The sequence below is a fragment of the Trachurus japonicus genome, chromosome 15, assembly GCF_045865225.1.
Source record: "Trachurus japonicus isolate A0001 chromosome 15, Traja_1.0".
Classification (NCBI taxonomy): Eukaryota; Metazoa; Chordata; class Actinopteri; order Carangiformes; family Carangidae; genus Trachurus; species Trachurus japonicus.
The window spans coordinates 20,424,352-20,446,383 of NC_140921.1; the positions used below are offsets into that span (position 1 = coordinate 20,424,352).

Sequence of the window (22,032 nt, forward strand, 5' to 3'; positions counted from 1 at the left end):
AAGGCAATCTCTTTTTGCATTTCCAATATGTGCTCGCTGGTCATTGCTTTCAGCAATGTGACCAAATCACCTGAATAGAGTCGCAGTAACACGAAACCCCACTGCCCATTCTGAAACCTTAGAGGCATTGTGCTTCACCACAGCCAACTCTATTTATTAAGGTTATTTTCTCTCGCAGTGCATTTCATCACGTGTGGTATAGAGCAGCTATTTTTTTTCAAAGAAACAAACTAAAAAATGTTTTGAGTCTGCTGTACTAAAATAATTGTTGATACCACAGTTACAATCCATCATGTTTAAAAAAAAAAAGGCCAATAAATAAAAGATTTAAAGAGCCTCACACAACAGGATGAACTGGCCTCAAGCTTCAAGCTGTGCTTTTTATCTCCTCACCATCTTATCCATATGATCAATAGTGGTACATAAATCATGAAACTGCAGTGTGTTTATTTTATTTACTCACTTTCTTAACAAAAGACTTATTTGAAAGAAATTAGTGATTCAAGGTCATTTGAAATAATCAAAGGGGCTCATTCAGTTACTGTTCTGTCCTGTACTCCAGGTCAGTGTAAGGGGGACAAAAAAAAGCCTACATTATGCATAAATGGGCCTTTTATCTGCAAGGGTTACAATAGGTCACTTGCATGTGACGTTTAATGCCTTGCATGGTTACGACATGCAATGGCCAGTACTAGTCTGCATGCTGCTTAATGAATTATCTTCCTCTCTTTTTCTTTGCTTGTCCGTGCCTCCAGAAGACAGCAATACTGAAGGTGGGTATATTGATGTAATTGTTGTCTTAGCATTCTGGCTAAAGATTTGTGTGCTACACATTGTCATGTTCACTGAGGTTCCTCAAATAAATGTAAGCCAATGTTTTATGCAGGCTATAGTATTGATATTATTGGAGTGGTAAGTCTGAATAATGTGGTTTTCATCGATTATTATTTTTCCAAAAGTGTTGTAATTGATGTAGCCAAACAGTAAAATTATGATGGAAATCTATGTTTCTAAACTTGCTCATTAACAGATTTGCTGTTTTTCAAAGTGAGTAAAATATTTTTATCGACGTGAAGAAAAGATGATCGGGCTGTTTGTGTCATGGTTTAGAGACATTGCATAGCTCTCGGTATTCTTTTAGTGTGTTTGTGAGTATAAGAAGTAGAAAAAAGTAGCATTAAGTCAGATTTTTTCCAGTAGCCGTGGAGAACTGATAGGTGTAACTTCAGTGCTTAGTTTATACTCTTAACTCTATCTTAACTGGATTCCTGAATTGAAATAAATCAGAAAGAATGTGAAAAAAATAATTATTAATTACAGAGAAGGGTGTAACCATAAACTGTAATTTATGTATTATTACAGAACAAACTGAAAAATTTAGACAAATTTGTTATATGTGTAAAATATTAATGAAATAATTTACAATGTCAAGTTGTGACAATTTGATTAAGTTCCTGCTATCCTAAGCAAATGCTATGTTTAAAGGTAGGTTTCCAAATTAATTTCAAAGACAGCTTTTATTTCGGCTGAAATATTTTGTTGGTAAGTATACTGTCAGAAAAAGATGTTTCATTTTCCATGGAGATGTGGGAATTTTTTTGCTGATTTGTGGCTGAAATTTCCCACATTTTAAACAGGCTAATGAGAAAGTGAAAAGCTAAAGGAGAATATTGGCATCAGCAAGTTTGGCTAACACACATAAGTAGTGTAGAAACCCTTCCTTTAATAACTGGCGTTTGTTAGCCATACTGCTAGCTCCGGTAGCATCTTTTCCAACTCTCAGGCGTTATTCAAATTTGACAAAAAATTAAATTTCAACATTAAGAATATGCCACCTGGATACCAGAAGAACTATGGCGAGAAGATTGATCGGCCAACCAAACACAGCAGTCAGTGCTTTGCATAGAGTCAGTAGTTCATGGTTAATACTGATTAACATCAATAAAATGATCAGATTACAATTGACTGCAAATTTAAGTCATCGCCTGCTCAAAAAAGTGGCCAGACTATGTCCAATCAGCTTTCTCTTTTCCTCTGTACGACTCAAATGTTTCGTGGACACTTGACTATTGTTGTTGAAGGTCAAGGTAAAGCAGTTTTCGGCTATATTTGTGTATAGGGATCGCTCTGCTAGTGGTGCTTAAGATGACAGTCGGCGTATCTCTCCTCTTTGAGAAAAAAAAAAAGGTCAACCTGAATTTAGATTTCTGAGTGAGGTCTAGTAAGTGGCGGATGATGCATTGCAACCCTCTTTGGTTGACCGAATGCTCATCATGCTAATAACCCTGTCTGTGCATCCTCTTCTGTTTCTCTCCGTCCCCCTCTTCCCTTATCCCAACGCTCCTCAAGTAACACAGACATCTGCTCTGAAAGAGATGCCTGCGTGTCAGTGTCACACAGCTTCCCATGATCCCTTGTTCTCTGCTGACTATGCTCTTGTTTTCCTTTAAGGTCTGGCACACCTGATGATGGGCGACCAAGGTATGAGCTCTGTTCCTCTTTTTTCCCCGTCATCCCTCCATTGTCCCTCCTGCTCCCATTGTGCTTCGAACTGTGTATGCTTCTAATTCTTGTGCAATGCTCAGGCTTGATGCTTCATATATGGGCTGTCATTTCACTTATTTTGAATGACCTAGTTGATGCTCATTCTCCCAGTGACTTCTTTTTCTTTTTCCATATGACCCCTTTTTCAAGCTCATTTGGCTTTCAACTCCCCACTCTGCTGGGTAGCTGTGTCACTTCTCTCCACATTTTCTTTGTGTGGTTTTAATTATTTACATCTACTGTACATGTGTTACGATAATGTGGTTCAAATAAAGGGATATTTGCATCAACATTATTAGGGCATAATGCATGATGGTGGCTTACTGAATTTTTAAGCTAATCCTCATCTGTCGCCGCTGCTGTAATGCATGTTTGCACAGACGATTCATTTATTCTATCTCCATCTTTCCATTGCTGTGGCTGCTTCCTGTTCTTTTCGCGCAGCAGAGCAAAGATGTGAAGTATTGTTCTTCTCTGTCCATTGTCCATTGTTTGTCCCCTTTTTGCTATCACACATTTTCTTTCTTGTATTTAAACATATATGTAGCCATCAAGCCTCTCTCCCTCTCTGTCCTTTTCCAACTTGACCATGACACTTATCGGTGTCTCCTCTCCTTTTGTTCTTCCTTTTTGTCTGGAATCTGCTTTCTTCATGGAACATTTCATCAAATCTCATAGGTAAAACTAAAGGTATTACCTTTTTAATCACAAAACTATGACCACAGTGTTTGTGACATTATATACTCATTGGAAAGGAAGTATATAAAGTCATTGGCATTTTCTAAATTGCTTTCTCAACTATTAAAGAAAGCTTTTCAAGGTAGGTGCCACTTTGGCTTTGCATTCACTCGTTTAAGCTGTGCCACCTGTTTCTTTTCTGCTTGATGCATGGGAATCATAAATGAGACTCATATGGGCATATGAACACAATAGTTGTTGCCCTATAGTTCCAGTACACCACCCAGGGGTAACTACATTCTTTTTATTCAAACAATGGGTTTGGGGTTGGGGGTGAGGCTTGATCATAGTGTTGTGGGCCTCCCATCCTGGCTGTGATCCTCACCTCTTCTCCCTGTGGGGTAAGTGGACTTCTGATCTTTCCCATTTGACTCTCCTCCTCAGGGCAGAGAGGGGAAACTTGGCTTTTAAGGTCCCTACTGAGCACTCAAGGTAAAACTTTGATTCTTTCAAGTTGGTTACTGAAGTAAAACCAAGCAAGTCATCATTAGCTTATTGAAGTGAAAGCAGCTTGAATGCCACGGTGTGTATTTTACTATATGAAAAATAGCATGCAATCAGACAGTGGGACTTCAAATTTGAAAAGCAGCCAACTAACACCATGACATTCAAGCGTTTCACTTTCACTCCAAAATAACTTATTCTTGATTTTGCTCATGATGCTTTGCTATTTTCTATGTTATTCTATTTTCACAACTTGTTATAAGTAGTTTTGCTATAATTCTTACTTTACACCAAAACTAAAATATTGTGTTACATTAAATGCTATATGTCTTATCATATACTTGTGATGCATCACCCGAACAGGTAAGTGTTCAATCTGCCTGCTGGATGTACAGTGGGAGGTTATTGCTGTGTGAACAATAATCATGGCGGCTGTAATATCAGAGGCTGTGCTGCTATAAATCTAAGCTGTACTGATGTATGCATGCAAACGCACAATTACACACGCACACACACACTCACACACACACTCAAAACCATTCCCCATTACAAAATACTGAGATTGATTTTTCTATCTCCCAAGGTAAGTGGCATTTCTATTGTCAACATACAGTTTCCTTGACACACACAATGTGAGTAATTACAATACATGTCATTCTACTAGAAATTTTATATTTCAATTGCCACAGTTAGTGGTTCCAAATCTCTGAGTTGTTGCAAAGTCCTAATACACTAAGATATCAATTGTTGTCACCATCATGCAAAAAGTATGTAAATGTATATGTTTGGATTGTTGATACCAAAACTAAATCCATGTACAAATCTTGCACTGTAACAACATACAAGTCATGTCACATGTACATGAGAAAAACTACTGCAAAAATGATAGAATCTATAACCTGATTACTGTCCTTAGTATGTTAGCTTGTAGTTTTACAGAAATCAAATAGTGGATTTTCAGATTGTACGCACTCTGTACTCAGTGGTGTTTTTATTGTACACTGTAAAGCTGTATCTGAAACTAACAGGTTTTTACTACACTAAACCAAACACCCAGCTTGGAAGTGGCAGAAGGAAAGCCGCAGGGAGAGATTGAGGGAATGCTGATGAGGCACAAATCTGACATACGTAGCACACTGCTTCTAATTTGGGCCATGCGTTGTTGTCCCCTGTGCCGTACAGTGTGAAACCTAGTCAGTCCTGTTATGTACTGTGTGGTCACAAACACATATTCCCCATTCGAGAATTAAATCTAGTAGTGAGGACAGTGTCTGTATTCATTGTCTGCTTTAAGCTTGTGAGAATATTGTGTATTGTGTTAGCCCCCCTGAGGTCCTCCTGTGTCACATTAACCACTTGTGTGGTTTATCCTCTGTTTCATGGTTGCTTCTCAGAGAATGGGCCAGTTTATGTGTGCCGTGTTCAGCTGGTGGACTGACACTGGATTCATAAAACCTTGTTTCCATCCAGCTCTGGAGAGCAGAGCACACAGTAGGATAAATCGTAATACTGCTTGCACAGAAATCACTAGGGTATTTAATTGCTGTCATCACAATAAACTGCCATGTGCAGCTTAAGAGGAAGTGCAGGCTGTGCAGGCAGGCTTACAACTACTACTGGGCTATTTCTAAATTAGTGTACTTTCTAATGTAATTGCTTTCACTTTCCAAAGATGGAAAATGTCCCTTTTTCATAATGCCATGAACATTCCCAGGGATTTCCATGGAGTGGGAAAGAGGCTCCCTTTGTTGGGTTGTTTGCATATGATGTGTCGTATTTTTCACGACAAATTAAATTCATGTTTAAAATGCGCTATTCCCCTTACAGAAAGCTGACACACCAAGGCCTTTCAACTGGGTGTCATGCATATAAAGATTGAACAAACTGACAGATGCCTTGAAATAATAACTGAAGACTCTTATCCACCAATTAGCTTCACATGCCATAAATTCTACTGTTTAAGTTTGTTTGCTAGATTGGCACAAGCTAAATTATCAAATGTGACAACCTCAGTCACTATCATAGTAGGAGTTAACAATGTCTGGATATTAGTCATGTTTTCACACATAAATCCACTGTGGTTTGTGTGGTTTAACAGTAAAAAAACAAAAACAAACAGTTTACATGAGCAGAACAAAGATTTGTGCATTACAAGCTGTGTTGTATAAGGCATCAAAGAACCCAAAGACATGAAACAGAAACAATACATGTTTGATCAAAATATAGCTATATATTGCCATTCATCATAGAGAGTATGAATAAATAAATAAATGGAATCCTTAATGTCCATGCACAAGTAAAAATGTTATATATTGCTCTAGCCAAGTGCTTGGCTCTGTTCTAATGTTCATGGCCCATCGCATCCACGACATGTTGACTCAACCTTGAGGAAAAAACATCTTGTAAGGAAGTGTGCATATGTTTGCATTCTGCATGACATTGTGCAATAATGGATAGTACTTATAGGGATTCAGCACAGCTCAGTGAGTAAGTGGTGTAGGAGTGTGTTTGGTGAAAGACGTAGAAAAAGCCTCTCTTAACATACCTACGTGTACCCTATGTGGGATTTTTGAGTACCACATTCACTTCAACACAAGCTTTAGAGTCTAATTTTGTAAGTTTTGCCATCTGAATAACTGCAAAGGTCATAATAGAAGATTATTTCTCCAAAGTTAAAGTTCATCTTAGATACTTCAAAAAACAGAAAATAGCAACCTTGTTACTATAGTAGTTCAAATGCTCTATATTTGTAGTGTTTCCACTGTTGTATTTAAAGCTTCCACATATATAAAAAGATTGCTATTCTCAATGTAATTTTACATCTCTCAGGCTTCTTTCTGGAGCTCTGGGCATACTGTAGCTAAGAGTGGTAGCTTTATTGTGACATCCCAAAGTAACGGAAATCCTGGCAGCTTATTTTGAAGTTACATTTCTGGATACAGACAATGTGCATTTCTGTAAGGAATAAGCACTTTGATACTTTCACATTATTCAAATATAATCTGGACTTTTTATGATAAAAAGTGACATGAAATCTGGCATTATACAACCTTTAATCTGCTGTATATAAAGTCATTATAACTTTGTAACCTCTCCTTCTGCTATTTAGCTTTTGAAGTCTGTTAATTGCCCCTGCTTGCGTGATATTTGAACTTGTTTTGCAAAGATTAGACTGCCCAACATCAACCATGACTTGAAAATTTCAGTCGTTCGCAAAGAAAAGTGCCACAGCAGCTTAACTGAGACAGTTTGTCCCATATTTTACTTGTGAGGCTGCAAATTTTAGTGACTTCAATGTCAGCTTCAGCCATCAAACAAACAGCAAAAGAAAAGTCAAAGAAACAGAAAAGCATGTGGCTGTTATGACAGTGCGTCATGCAATGCTATCTTGTCTAGTGGGCATCTGAGGCAGTACCAGACTTGTTTTGATTGTCTGGTATCCTTTAGCTTTTGTGTAAGTTTACCATATGTACCAGAGTGAAGAGCAGTAAATGAGGAAGCTGTGGCAGAGCATTGTATGCTGATTCCACATGGGCCTGTGTAGGGGTGAAATGGTAGCAGAGATTTCAACTTATTTCCAGCTGAAATTAGCTGGTTGCCATGGGTACAGTATGCCAATTTACCTTCACTGTACATGTGAGAGTGATCAGATATTGTGATTATTTTGATGAGCAATGGACAGACTTGACATTGTATTCTCGTGATCTACCAGACTTGCATGAGTGCTTCTGTGAGTAATAATGGTGATAGTGATATACAGTGAAAAAAATAGCAGTGAGTTGTGAGGGTAGTTTTTAAAATAAAGTTTAGAAACCGATTTATGTTTTTGTAAAGCTCTATCAAAAGTTGCTCTTCCAGGAATCCTCATGAGAAACATTAGTGTTGGAGGTATAATAAAATGATCTTACTGAGAGCTGCTTTGTATTTTCTAGTGATGCTAAACACCTTGAGTAGTCCATCAACACATGAGACCTTGGCAATGAGAGCGCAACAAGTTGTTGTATATAATGTGGAACAGCATGTCAGAGAGCAACTTGTCAAGACTTCTCTGCCCTCTTTATCTGACAGGTAACACAATACCATGTGGTGTGTGTTGAATCAACAACAGATGTTGCCTTTATAGTTTGACATGAAACCAGGAAGACTGTCAGTGAAATTCTTTCAGCTTCGTTGACTCCCCCAGGATTACAAGTTCTCAGCTTTAACCCTGGATATTAAACATATCCATGTCTTCTGTGGCTTGTTCTGTTGAATAGATATCAACCTCTGAAGTGGATGTTTATGAGAATTAGAAAGGGTGGCACCGGGTGCTCACATCTGACAATTCTGATTCATAAGTCATAAGGGCATACTCAGAGTTAATAACACCTTACAATGAGTGGTCATCTGTACTCTCGTCATGTCAGTGGAAGTGCTTCTAGGGAATCTGAGTCAGAATTCACTCCACAAAAACTCAACTTGGTTTATCACTGTGTGTTGGCATATGGGCAACATCATCACCATCTGGTCTAAAACCCTAAATTAAAGAGCCTGCAAGCACATACTGCATAGGAAATAGTAGCTCTTTGTAATTTCCCAAACCAGAAAATGATTGTGACACAGTATGAAAAAAAATAGTTTACCATTTATTGTTGAGTCTGATGGTTCAAGCTACAGTACAGGTATTAAGGTGATTTACTGATGAGCTAGTTTCCAAACATTCTGTATAAAATTTGGCTCTTTGAGCAGGAAACTGTCCCTCTATTTCTGTGTTGCCTTCCAATGTTTGTCATATTCAGACAGCTCTGAAACCCACTAAGAAATTATAATCATGAAGGTGAGGGGAAAATGTTTACCATGGCACTATTTTACAAGTGTCAGAGTCTGCTTAGTTCCAGTCTTTAAGCCTCAGCAAATCTTTTATTTTTCACATCTTTGCAAAGATTTCTGCTGAGGAGTCCTCAAGAAGTATTTTAGCATACCTTTATTTTTTGCAAGCTTAAGCAAATCTTCCTGTTGACGGACCTAATTTCAAAGCCCATCCATTAGCAGGACAGTCATTGAGCTGTGGGAGGCAGGTTCCTCCCTTAAATTCCTTTGTCGAAAGTTTAAAGAATAAATGAAGCAAATAGTAACAGTTTAATCTCCACTAAAACCCTCAGTAGCTGCAGGCAACAGACCCCTCAGGGCTGCTACTAAGATACACAACTGTTGCTCCAGCTAAACTGTAGTGGTAGACTACAACAGAAACAAAAGTGGCAGCATGTACTACAGATGGGTGACAGATTAATGGAAAAGCCAGCATAAAGCATTTAATTCCTTCATTTGGTGTCTTGATTGATGGATGGACCAATCAGAACAACGTTACGTATATTGATCTGTGACCCTTTCCTCTATGGGGATAAGGTGACCCAAAACAATCGATTGTAGGGGAGAAGTATTCAGACACGCCCTGTTCTTTTTGTATTTGCCGCACATGCACTCATCCACTTGTGGATTATGAAGGATGACTCATCTGACCATAGCACTTTTTACACACCCTCCATCTTCCAAACATGCATTAATCATTGTAATGGGTGTTTAACCCTCTACCCTAATGCTATATCCCTATTTAATTGTTGATGGACTGTTCTTGTTGACAGCCTAATCACATTCGGAACTGACAGGATCATTCACCTAAGAAAGAATTGCTCTTCTGTTTTTCCTTTAATGTTGCACTAATGCACCAGTGTCACAGTCATAAAACGTGTGCTGTTGACTACAATTTCTACCGTATTTACTGACATCTTTCCCATAGTTCTAAATGCAGATGCCACTTTAGTCACTGCTCCTAGTTGATCAGTGTGTGTGACTGAGGCTCCTGCCCTCCATGTCCCAACAGTGAACCCTCTTTCAAAGTCTCTTTTCCTCTTGCCATCTTGTACCCGTATGAAAGCATCTGCATTCGATATTTTTCTCTGCTCGTGTATTCAGGTTCTTCCTTAAATTTGTCACCGCATTGAGTCGAGAAATTGCAACTGGTTTTCTTCCAAAATTAGTTTCACACATACAATTACTCATGTTCCCTCATAACAATAGTGTGAAAACATGATTAATGAGTGCATGAGGGAGAATGTGTGAATAACTGCCATAATTATTTTAGCGAGATATGACAGGATCTGATCATTTGCTTCTTGGTAGAGGTGGTGCTCTTGTAACAGGCTTTGGTCACTGATGCACATCTGTTTTGCATCTGCATTGTCTGTAACCCTGCTGCTTAGAACAATTGTGGTGTTTATGGACATTTTTGCTCAAGTTAAGAGTTGAAAGTATTTGTGATACTAAGGTTTCCTGCTAAATCAGAGAGATTTTCTGCACTACAATTCTTAAATTTGAGTTTTGATTTTATAACAATGAAAAGCTAGGGGCATTTCAGCTGACTGCCTGCTTTGTCTTCAAATGTGACTAATGTGAGATGACAAAAAAAAACAATCAGAGCTGAAAAAATTCCCCCTAAAAATGTAATCTAATCTAATGCCAACATAGAGGCTAAACTAAGGGGGCACCACAATATCAACAAGCCAAAGCTGCCTTATTGAAACACGATTTAAATGCCTTTTTGTCATTGACATTTCATCTAATCAGAAATATGAATATGTGAGAATTCTTTGGAGGCTGCATTCAAAGACCTATTGCGCTGCAGTGCAGCAACCAAACTAATATGGAAGGCCCCTTCAATCACAGCTTAGAAATGTGCCTTTCTTTCCATGGGTAAAAGCTCCAACAGGTGGGTCCTTTGTGCCCCAACCTATGCCAAGATTCATTGCACTATGGTAATGAATATAATATGGCACCAAACAGCACCGACAGAGACTGAGAATTACACTGTTAAAGTTGGGTTTCAGCTCAGTTGGTTACAGCTATTGGTACATTTGTTAAAAACAGCAACAACAAAAAAGGGCCTTGAAACCTTAAGTTTTTGTTGAAACTTTGTAATGCAACAGTAAGACGGGGCACAGGTGTGACGTAAAAGGAATCCTCTGTAGGCCAGCCTTTCTCATTTTAGTTTGGCCTTCGCGGTCTATGGTGGCTTTGAAGGCATGACAGCGTCCTCCAAAGGATGCCGCCCCTGAATTGGGACACAGCCAGAGTAACTGATGATGAATGCAACAAAGTTGAAAAGTGTGCTTTGATGTGTGCGCGTCAGACATAAAGTTTTTGCTTTAGAGTCTTTGAAAAATTCTGTTGCTGTCTATAATTTCTCTGTTAGACTTAAAAGATTTTCTAGTCCATACTGACTTTGTATGCAGCACAGTTGATAAGGAACTTGTTTTCTTGTTGGATGTCTTGCAGAGGTTGTTCAAACATTATTACATAATTTTTTTCTCTCTCATATGCTGTAGCTTACTTCCTGATTCCTTCATGCCTGCACAGACCAGAGCCACAGCCTGTACTACTAAGCAGGATTTGAGCTTAGCTGGGTAACTTCAGGGTTAACTCTGGGTTTTCTGTACTATGATGGTGGTTCACTTCTTACCGGGATACATCTCCATGGTAACTTATGCTGAATGGCTAACCTGGTCCGGAGCAGGTTATGTTCCAGATTGAGATCGCAAGGTAGAAAAGCTCCGCCTCCTGACCAATCAGTTCTCTCTCTTGGATTCTCTTGGATTAATGCTGGTGTGTTGGGTCGGTTCGGGTTGTAATTTTCAGGCCCGTTGAGAACTCGAAGTGGGTGCACAACACGGTTCGATCAGCTGACAAAGGGTTGAGAGAGAGAGAGAGAGAGATCGATAGATATAAAATGTAGGCTATTTCTCTTAGAGAAGTTCATCTAAAAATAACAGGGGTCTCTGACGGGCCTTGAACACTGACTTCAGACTGATCCTCTCATGATCCACGCTCCAAGTTTTTTTTTGACACTTAGTATATGTACAATTCACACACCTAACTCTCTGCATCACATACACACACACAATTACATGTGAGCAACAGGCAAGATTAGAGGAATACACAAAGGTGATTCCTGTTACAGCCATCCCATAATGATAGAGCAGTGATTTTATACAATTCTAAACTCATGAATTTATGCATTTACACAGTCAGTAATTCTCTGCAACACTTCCTGCACTTTGCTGTAGGGACTGTTTCTTTTTGTCTTTTTGTTCACCTCTTCATATTGCTGCAGAATTATTGTCTACTCCTCGTTAGTGAAATACACCACTCTGCTGCTTCAGCTGCTGTCAGACGTGTCCATGTATCAGATTGGTCAGATGCTGCAAACCTTGCCCATTTCATGTGAACGTGCGAGTTGATACCCACCGCCGTTTGACTGCTTAGCGTGATTGCAATTGTTAGGTTCAGTGAAGCCGGGTAACTGAAGATACCCTGGGTATGTTGAACCTGCTTTGTAGTATAGGCCTCAGGTTTCTCTTATTCCATCCACCTCGCCGGGGCCGTCAATGTGTGGTACAAACAAGGTGATTGCACTTGATGGGTCACAGAGGCAGCCTTCACAGCTACAGAGATGGAGAAACAGACTCCTTTACAGTGGAAAAAAAGGGCCTGTAATTGCCTGGAGTGAGATTTGTGTATCTTGACATGGCAGATTGGCAAAACTGCACTAAAGCTCCACAGATTAGTACATTACCACAGATTCTGCTCCTGAGGGGGAGGCAGGAAGACACACAGAGCGAGTGAAGGACTTAAAGCAGACAGAGAGAGGCATTTAAAGAATGAGCATAAGGGAATGGGGAGCGAAATGGAGAGGGGGTATACTGTGGAAAGAAGAAGAGTGATAAAATGGGATTATAAAACAGAGGCCTGTGATTATAACAGACACAGAGAGAAAATATAGTGATGAGGGAATGAAGAAAAATATTCAGACTGTTGCCTAAAGTTCAATGGATGTTTCCTCTTTGAAGAAAAGAAAAAAAGAGATTTATTTGTTTGGAGCAAACATTCATTTTCATACATCAGAGCTGCCTGCCCAGTTTTCTGATAGACATGTTTTGCCTCCATGTGCCAGTATGAGCTTCATCGCTGCATCCTCAATCAGATAAACTGTAGAATACCTCCACATCTCTGAACTGTCATAACAGACAGTTTTCCGCAGCGTTTCCGTCTACGCGTGTACATCATCAGTGACAAGAAAATCCAACAGCAGACTTTGGATTAATGGTTATCAATGCCCTTCCCAAAGAATATTTATTATAAAAGTTGACAAGAATATAATTTTTCCCAACCTAAAGAGAGGGCGAAGGAGAATGTAGAATAAAAAGGTTGGATCAATATGAACAAGGCTCATCTGGCTCCCCAGGTAGAGTGGAAGGAGATCTGCTCCAGATCAATATTGCTGGTCGATGCCAGTGAGAGACTGCAGTGATGAAAAACTCTATTTCTTGGCCAGCAGAAGGGAGTGGATGAATCGTAGCAGAAAATAGATAAAAGGGAGATACCTATACTTCAGCTGTAGACTGTGAAATGCAGCCTTTGCATGTCGGTTTGTTTAGCTATATTCCAGCTCTGCGATCATGGATTATGGCCATTTTACTGGCCTCCACTGATGCAATGCTGCCAGGTGCTGCTGTGATGTACTATAGAGTGTATGAGATCACATTTATCCTTTCAATGGGTATTATGAAATGAGATAAAAATGCACACAAAACATGTTCTTAGAGTGACATACGGTTCTCTAGTGGTTCTTTGTGTAGGTTATTTATGAGAGCCAGCAAGTGGCTTAGCTACCTTCAAAGAGATTGTTATTTCCCCGGCCATTAATGGCTCATTCATCTTCTCCCATTACACTGCAAGTCTGTGACGGACATGCTACTTTCCAGATACGTTGGAGAAAAGGGAAACTGTGACTAATTCATATGGTGTCACTCACACTCCAGTTCATTTTCATGCATCCTTCCAATGACCTGTTTCTTCATAATGACATTGTAGTGTATATGGTTCAAAATGGAGAGAAATAGTCGTCATGATGGCAAAAAAAAAATAATAATGATGATGATGAACTTATACTATAGTTTTCACATGTTCATCTTTCTATACCCACATAAGCTGCTGAACTTGACTAAATGCTTTACAATTTTAGAAATAAATGTAACACCACTGAGATCAAAGTCTTTTTTTTTTTTTTTTTACATACACCGAGTAATAACCACCTTGTCATATTGGAATCTTTATTTAACTTTAAATGCACACACTACCTTAAAATAGAAATATTACCAATCAATGAACAATAGATAATGCTAAATCAGTTTTTTAATAAAATGCTTACAACTACTTTCAAATCATCCTATAGATTTGAAGAACATTTAGCATATTGATACTTATTCCTCTCCTTAGATTTAAATACACACAAACAAACAGAACTAATCTCACTGATTTAGTAAATAAATAGAATAAATTAAACTTTAATTAGGGACTGAGAGTTCTTGCACACTATTGATACAAGATTCTGTGAATATTCTCCAAGTGCCCAAACCCAAAAGTGGATGCTGTTTCAATGATGCATAGCGAGGAAATGGCAAGGCTCCCTGTGGGAAATTGAATAGTCCATTTCCAATCGAGTGTGCCCTGGAAAATCCATGGGGGTCAGTGGCAATTTGTCTCAGGAGGTCTGCACTGAGAGTCATTACGCTCAAGACCAACATGTCCTGAGGGACAGAACCATTCTTTAAAAGGAGACTTGTAGTCCCGTTTGATATATATTTATAAAAATATTTCCGTTCTCTCTCCTTGCAGTACCTCTTGCTAGATTTTTTTTTTTTTGCCCATTCAGGGAAGTAGCATAAATTGCATGTTGCATAACAGCATAATAACCATCACAATACCACACTTTCCTCTATCATAGTGAAGGCTGCATCTCATTAGCCTCTATTTTGGAGTTGCTCATCTTGCTTTAACACATTGCTCATGTCCCTTCTTTAATAATAAGCAAAGTGCCATATCTACTCCACTCTGAGGACAAATTTTGTTTTGGCTCCCATTACAGGTGTCATGAATTTTAATGAGTAAAATGTGCTGCTATCAATCACTATAGTTTACTCATGTAGTAGCAGTAGGATGGTGTTTTAAGTAAATGTTTTGATATACTAACATAGAGATTATTTTCTTAGGTGCTGCAGTATATAATTAAAAAAATGATGACTTTCATTTACATCGTTCTTCTCATCCCTCCTTGTTAGCCACATGTCGCCTCTGTAATTGAGGACCCTGACAGTGCTTTCCTCTGAGAAACCCACTAAAGGATGTATATGCAATGAGTCCTGACTGGGTTGCTAATTTATAGGCTGGATGCTGTTACCCTGCAATCCAATCCACCTAGGCAGTGCAACTCTTTACTAATGTAATTTGCTCAGAGGTGGTATTGCCTGAGGAATTTATTGTTGATGATCAATTTGCTTTGAAAAAAACTTGAAATGACCATGACTAAAAATGTGAGAAATGCTCTTTTTGTCAGTCCATAATGAAGTTATGCCAACATTACTTTTTTTTTCCAAATGAGAGTGATGTAGTGCCACCAAAAAAAGAAAGAAAGAAAGAAAAACACATTCAGTGTAGCGTCATGCAATACTTACAGAAATAGTAGCAACTTAGCTTTGAATGAGTTGTGAGATTTTCATCTAAAACCTTCCTGCTTTATAATGCTCATCTAAAGAAATGTTTTTCACTTTGGATGCAGTAAATTAATCTGTTTCCGTATTCATTTGCCCTTCCCTCTCATTTCCTGCCTCGCTTTTTTTTGCTCTCTCTCCTTTGCTCTTCTGCTCCTCAGATTTGAATCACACGTACGTTCCCCACACATCTTTAAAGAGAGAATGAATAGATGAAAGACAGTGGGAGATTGCATGACCCTAGCTGTTCTATCAGCGACTTTCTCGTTACTGGTTCAGTCTTGTTTTGGGCTTGTAGATGAGATCCACCTCAGCAACATGAAAATGGCAGCACTATTTCTGTTTTTGTTGTTAGAGCAGAGTCAGAAGATGATGATACCTTCGCTAACCTGGATTTCTGTGCATGTAGCTCATACATTGGATCTTGAAAATACCTAAACTGACTTATTTTCAGCAGTTCATTTTAAAAGAATTGATTCCAGGCTACCTTCCATGGTAAATAACACCTCATAAGCACAATCATAATATGCACCCCAAAATATCTATGGTGTTTAGAACAATGTAGACGTATTTATTTAACAGAGGTCTTGAGGAAACAGAACTAGATTGATTAGTTGTATAATCTCAACACATCAGTACTGTACAGTATTTTACAATCACAAGTAGGGCTGCAGCTATTGAATATTTTAGTAATCTGTAAATCTGAAAATTCCATTGATTAAAGCAGTACTAAAGAACTTTAAGTTTTGGTTGAGTTTGGCGGCGCCAGTGGCCCAAAGCGGTAGTGTTTTGCCTGAAGGAAGACTCCATTTCCCATGAGCACTAGCGCGTAGCGCCGTAAACATCCTGATCTCCCGGTGCATGGAAATTAACAGAAGACGTCCAAACTAAGTTTCTGTTACCAGCGGATCATTTCATAGTAAACACACATACACAATCCGATGGAAAGGTGCCACATTCCCTGCTCCCTCCTTGTTGTGACTCGCAAAAGTGAAAGTGAAACTTAAGTGAGAGCCGGCTTCCCACCATGCTCCTCAAAGCTGCTTAGTGCCAGTGAAGGCGATACAGACCCCCTCAGGCCATGACAGAGGTGTCATTCAACCTGTTGTAAGTCGATGTACCATCACAAAAGGTATGAAAATATTATATGAAGGTTGAAAAGTTCCTTAGTGTTGGTTTAATCGAGTAATCGGATAAAACATATTTTTGGTTGGTTAGAGAGAGCAATTATAAATACACAAGAGAAAATAAGACATTTCACTTAATAATGAACGACCGTTGGTTTCCTTTTTTAGATAGTCAACAGTTTTTATTTTATTTAAATTTACATTGTGCATAGCAGCAAACTGTATTTTCTTGTCTAGAAACATTGCAATTCCAAACACAAATAAAAAATAAATACAATTTAATTACTTTAACTTAGTATTTATTTTAATTACCAAAAACACAAGGCAGTAATAAAAAAAAAGAAACTTCACTTCAGTGGCTACAAGTTTAAGAATTTACAGTTCAGGCATAACAGGGATGCTTTGTGGCATAGGAGGCAAGAACAGGAAGAACGGGAACTTGGAACGAGTCCATGCATAAATAGTTTCACACATTTCTGCTTTGAGTGCTTAAACCAATATATTCAGGAGAATCAAGGCAATGGCCACCCCTTCTTATTTGTCTCTCTCATGACGTGTATGTGTGCGCGTGCGCGTGCAAACCTTTAAAGGAGCTCTTGATTGAAATGAAGTAAGGTGAGCATGTCAACGTGCTCAGGGCTGAGGCTTGCCCTCTTCTTTGAAGCAATGTTACCTGCAGCTGAAAACAGACGGTCTGATGCGTTGATGTGGCTGGAACACAACAGAGACCTTGCCAGTTGTGCCAGTGTTGGATAGCACACTGCATTCTTTTCCCACCAAGTCAGTGGATTCTCTTTGAACAGGGGATGTTCCCCAAATTACATCAAGACCTGTGGAATAATTGTGACAACAAAACTATTAAAAATGTTTTGTTTTTGTTTATTTATATTTTGCACTACAGTATCACATTCATTATCTATATCTGCAATATGATTTTTCTATCAAGTGTACAGTAATGCCTTATTGTGACTCCTTCATAGCAGGTAAGTTGTGATCTCCATTAGCAACTAGTCCTATAAACAAATCTGACAACACACATACACACTTAATTAGAAATCACTGCGCTGTAATTGAGTCCTGCTAATGTATCTCATCTCATATTAATAGCCAAAATAAAAAAATAAAAAAATAAATTAAATAATTACCTCCTGATGTACAGATTCATTTAACTGCTGCTCCTCATCTTGTTCTTCATCACTTGTGGTGGAGTCTGAGTCAAGAAAAGAACGTGGTAGGAGCGCACACCAGAATTGAAGAGGAGCTGACAGCCGGAACAAAAAGAGTGAAAGAAGAAAAAAGCAGTCGCTCAACTCATAGCCTTGATGTAGAAAAAAAAAATATATAATTTATTAAAAAAGGACCGACGTTTCGACCTCACACAGATCTTCCTCAGGGTGTACTGAGTCTGAGTCAAGGAATGATGCAGCCCTCTTGGCATGTGCTGCTGGTGGAGTCCTGCGCTGTGCTGGATGCTCCATGGTTACTTGCGGTGGGCTGTCTCACTTGCTGTTTGGCAGCATGGGTCGTATTGCACTTTAGATTACTTTGTCAGCAGGCAAGAACCTCAGTTTTTCGAAACCTGGGATCCAAAGCAGCAGCAAGCAGGGTGATGTTTGGCGATTCAGGAGTAAACTCAGTTAGTCCTTCCCATCGTACTGTTACCTGTTCTGTTGCATGAGTCTGGAGTGACCTCACAGGTGCAGTCTCAACTTCTGGCCTCTGTATGTTCCACAAGATGTGGAAGCGCAGACAGTGTGACATATTGTTGTCCACTCAGAAACACTGTGGCTGATTCAAAGGGCTCAAGGACCTGGTTCAGCTCTTCAATCAGGTTCCACTGTTCAGGTTTGAGGTCCAGGTAGTGTTTCCCTCTCTGGGTCACTGCTGGGTCGGAGAGTGTGGCAGTCACTGGCCATCTCTGTTCTTGTAGCCTGGACAACATGGCGTAGGTGCTGTTCCAGCATGTGCAGACATCTTGCACCAGCATATTCTCCTTGACACACATTTGTTTTTGCTTGTCCTTCAACTTGGTGCATGCAAACTCGCCTTTTTTAAAGTGTTCGACAAGGCTTCTTGCAGCCGTGATACACTTGGAGATAGCCTGGTGGATCTTCAGAAAGCTTTGCATGACCAAGTTGAGGGTGTGCACTGCACAACGCACTGATATCTATCTGTGCCTTTCTTGCAAAATATTTGCTGCTCAGGACTGGAGTATCAAATGTGGTTATCACCTCCTCAATCCATTGTACAATCTTTGCAGCTGTGTGTCTCTCCTCAAGGGGCATTGTTGTCAGGCAGTGGGACACCATGCTTCAATTCTTCCCAAGATAGTGGCAAGTCACCCCCATAAGCCTCTGTTGCGATGCTCGTCCAAATATCAGTTGTGAGTGCAATGCTCTCTTGCAGGGCCTGCTTCATCTTGGCTTTGACATCCTCGTACTTTTTCTCCATCTGTTTGTGAAGAAAGTTCTAGATGGAAACTTGTACTTGGGATGGAAAGTTGAAATCATTGCTTTTAAACCGGCATCCTCCACCATGCTCAGTGGGCGCATGTCTTTGACTAATATGTTTAAAATGCTATTTGTTAGCTCAGCTGCTTGCTCAGGGCTGCATAATGGTGCTTTATAGATACATTTGTCCATCTGAGACTGTGATGATTTACTGAAAAAGAAGAGAAATAATAATAAGTTAATTGACATTACTATGACTAAATAACATAATACAGTAGGTTCATGGCTGTGCATTCATGAACTTCCACCAGCTGACTAGGATTAAGACAAATATTCTTGATAAGATTTTGAGTTTTTGCAGTGTTCAAACTAAAATTAAGACACCTAGTTTATTGGAGCACATTAGCCACCAGTGCTACTTGAATTGATCTATCTCTCTCTATCTCTATATTTTATCCATAAACCAAGAGAGTGAGACACACACTTCCTCCTTCCGCCACACAGAATTGACCAGCTACTGATTAGAGCTAAATTTGACAACTTCTAGGTTAACTTGATCATGATTTTATTTTCATCTTCTTCACTCCACAGCACTGTCCTTTTACAGATTAAATAAACCCTGTATGAAGTCACTTTATAGTCATGGGCATACGTGTCACCATTGTAATAAACTAGCCACAAATACGGCAGTAGTCATAATTAACAGAAACCTAGCCCTTCGCAGGGCTAACGTTACTGTCTGTTAGTAAGGCACATTAAAGTTAATCTCACTGATTTGCGCCACGTACATTTTACCCTGTCTCTGGTCCTCCGCTACATTCTGGGTGACTTCGGCAGAGATGCTGCAACATTGAAGATGTGCTGTTGTGGTATGCAAGGGCCGCGTTACAACAAACATAATGTCACGGTGTTCAGCTTTCAGTCTGAAATGCTCCCACACTTTCGACATTTTCTGTCTTTTTATCCCATTTCGTCGTCGCTGTTTCTCCTCGCCTCTTCCATCTTCCCGCTTCTTCTTCTTCCCTTGCGTAGGTGATGTAAATGGTGTGCGTTGTGCCACATTAAAAGTAGTCCGTGCGATATACCGTCCCTTGAGCTTTACAATAACATAAACGATTCTTTGAGGCAGATAATTCCTCGATCATTTTTTGTAATCGAGGTAATCGAGGTACTCGAGGTACTCAAATTACTCGAGGAATCGTTTCACCCCTAATCATAGCGGTTTTTAGTTGTGAATGTAAATGCTTTGTGATGGTATGCAACTTTTGTCTCAGTGGTTAAATTAACAAATACAGTGACGGCTGAGTGTACACATGGAACATAGCCCATCCTCAGTGTATCCACGTTAGGAACCAAAGCTACCATCTGTTTACTTTTCAGGATGACTGAGTGTGAATAAAAAGGTGGGCTGTTGATTTTGAGATATATTTGTTAATTATCCCTTTGCTTAAAGGCAAACCTCTGTGATGGTATTATAGTTATGAAATGATGCTCAAATTATCATTTCAATAAAGAGATTCTTTAAGTTCCTAATATCTTATTTTGACTGTTCAGCAGTGACAATATTGTTTTTGTAGTAGTATTGTTGAAATGAAATCCTCTTCTAATAAACAAAGAAAAATATTTAGCCTGAAGCCATTACATGTAAGATCCCTCTAATGTTGATATACCCGAGCTAATAATTTCACCACTCCACTGTTAGTATAAATATCTTCATAGATAAAACTGGGGATTTATCATCCATATCTTCTCTCTAGTGGCATTCACACCTCTCATGAATTATAGATGAAACTAATTGTTTCATTTGTGGTTATTCCCCTTGGTGTCTCACTAATCTATATTTTTCTTCCTGATCTCTATCAGTATAATAGGTGTGTTTTGTACAAGCCTCAATGAAATCACCCTTTCATGATTATGCTACTTGAAGGGTGATTATCTTATAGGAATAGCTATGCCATGCATGTAGTGTCTGTTGTCTCTTTGCATTGCAACAAGACAAGTGTTGTGTAAAGCAAGTAAGGGATTTCAGTGGAACAATTGAATCTTTCAGAATCTTTCAAACTCTTTCAGTGTTCGGTTGTGAATTGATTTGACCAATTATTGTCATTATGTCAGGAAATACAGTAGAGGCAGTTTAATGTCAATACTGAAAAGTACCAAGTGTATACTGTATGACTGATTCAGAAGTTATTTCACATCAAAGCCTAATGCGTATACATTTGCATTCTCTGTCTCACTGATAAAATTAGCATGTTTTTTGTTTGTTTTACATTTATTTATTATCTTAGAGAGGATTAAAATCAACTTTTTCTCCCCTTTTCTCAAAAATTTGTAATGATCCTTAAAAAGTAAAAAGAAAAAGATTATGTTATGTTGGATTCCATTTCCCTGTTGAAAAGGTACTCTTTAAAAAACATAAGCTTTTATTAGTGCTTGATAAACCTTGTGCTGCCTGTGGGGAATGACATTATGAACAGTAAATATATTACTTTGAGATGGCTCTGCCGAGGCCATAATTCCCTGTCCCTGAGCCCAGGTGAAGGTCACTGGGGAGCTGTCAAAATCTCCATGCTCCCATGAACGTGCTACCACGGCAAGACTCCAAAGAATTTAAGTGACTGTCTGAATCAAGCCAACCCAGATCATTAATTTTCATTTTTGTTCACCGTCAGCTGTTATTTATCCTTGGGTTTTACAGTCTTAAGCTTGTGGGACCGGTCTAGATTTTCCTATGAGGCAGTGCATATATTGAACTAGCAATTGAGCAGCACACTGTGCATTTACCCTGACAGGTAAAATGGCATTTGTGGATTACATCAACCTCTAGTACTGATATTTTTCTGGAACAAACAGGGCTAATCACTGAGATGCTATTAATCCAGGTAACAGTTCAATCTCTGATGGACTGATTTCGTGACATACATTTAATTTGATGTGAGTGTAGCACATTGTACACTGATGTTTATCATATTTGTGCTATTATGGGGGAAATCATTATCCCTTAGCTCTGCTGGAAAAAGCTTTTTGGCTTTGTTAAGAAGTGTATAGTGCTTGGCAAAAGCTGCAGCAGGTGCCTATTGATTTCATTTAAGAATCCCAACTATGCCAGAGAGCAGTTTTTTGATTAAAGCCATAGTAGGCAAGATT

The 22,032-nt window shown here is 39.0% G+C and overlaps 1 protein-coding gene and 1 pseudogene across 23 annotated transcripts in view; one reads left to right on the forward strand and one right to left on the reverse strand.

Annotated features, from left to right (window-relative positions):
- Positions 1 to 22,032, forward strand: part of LOC146973626 (neurexin-1a-like) — a 253,900-nt gene that overhangs the window by 20,888 nt on the left and 210,980 nt on the right. For 17 of the 23 annotated variants that reach the window (XM_085800346.1, XM_085800348.1, XM_085800359.1 and 14 more), the window contains exons 3-4: positions 2,452 to 2,481; positions 3,667 to 3,714. The exons of 4 other annotated variants lie outside the window; for them this stretch is intronic. In XM_085800346.1, coding sequence (XP_085656472.1) covers positions 2,452 to 2,481; positions 3,667 to 3,714 — 78 coding nt within the window. The remainder of the gene's footprint in view (positions 1 to 2,451; positions 2,482 to 3,666; positions 3,715 to 22,032) is intronic. 2 more of the 23 variants (XM_085800353.1, XM_085800355.1) reach the window with 1 other exon arrangement.
- LOC146973627 (E3 SUMO-protein ligase ZBED1-like) lies at positions 18,141 to 18,987 on the reverse strand (annotated as a pseudogene).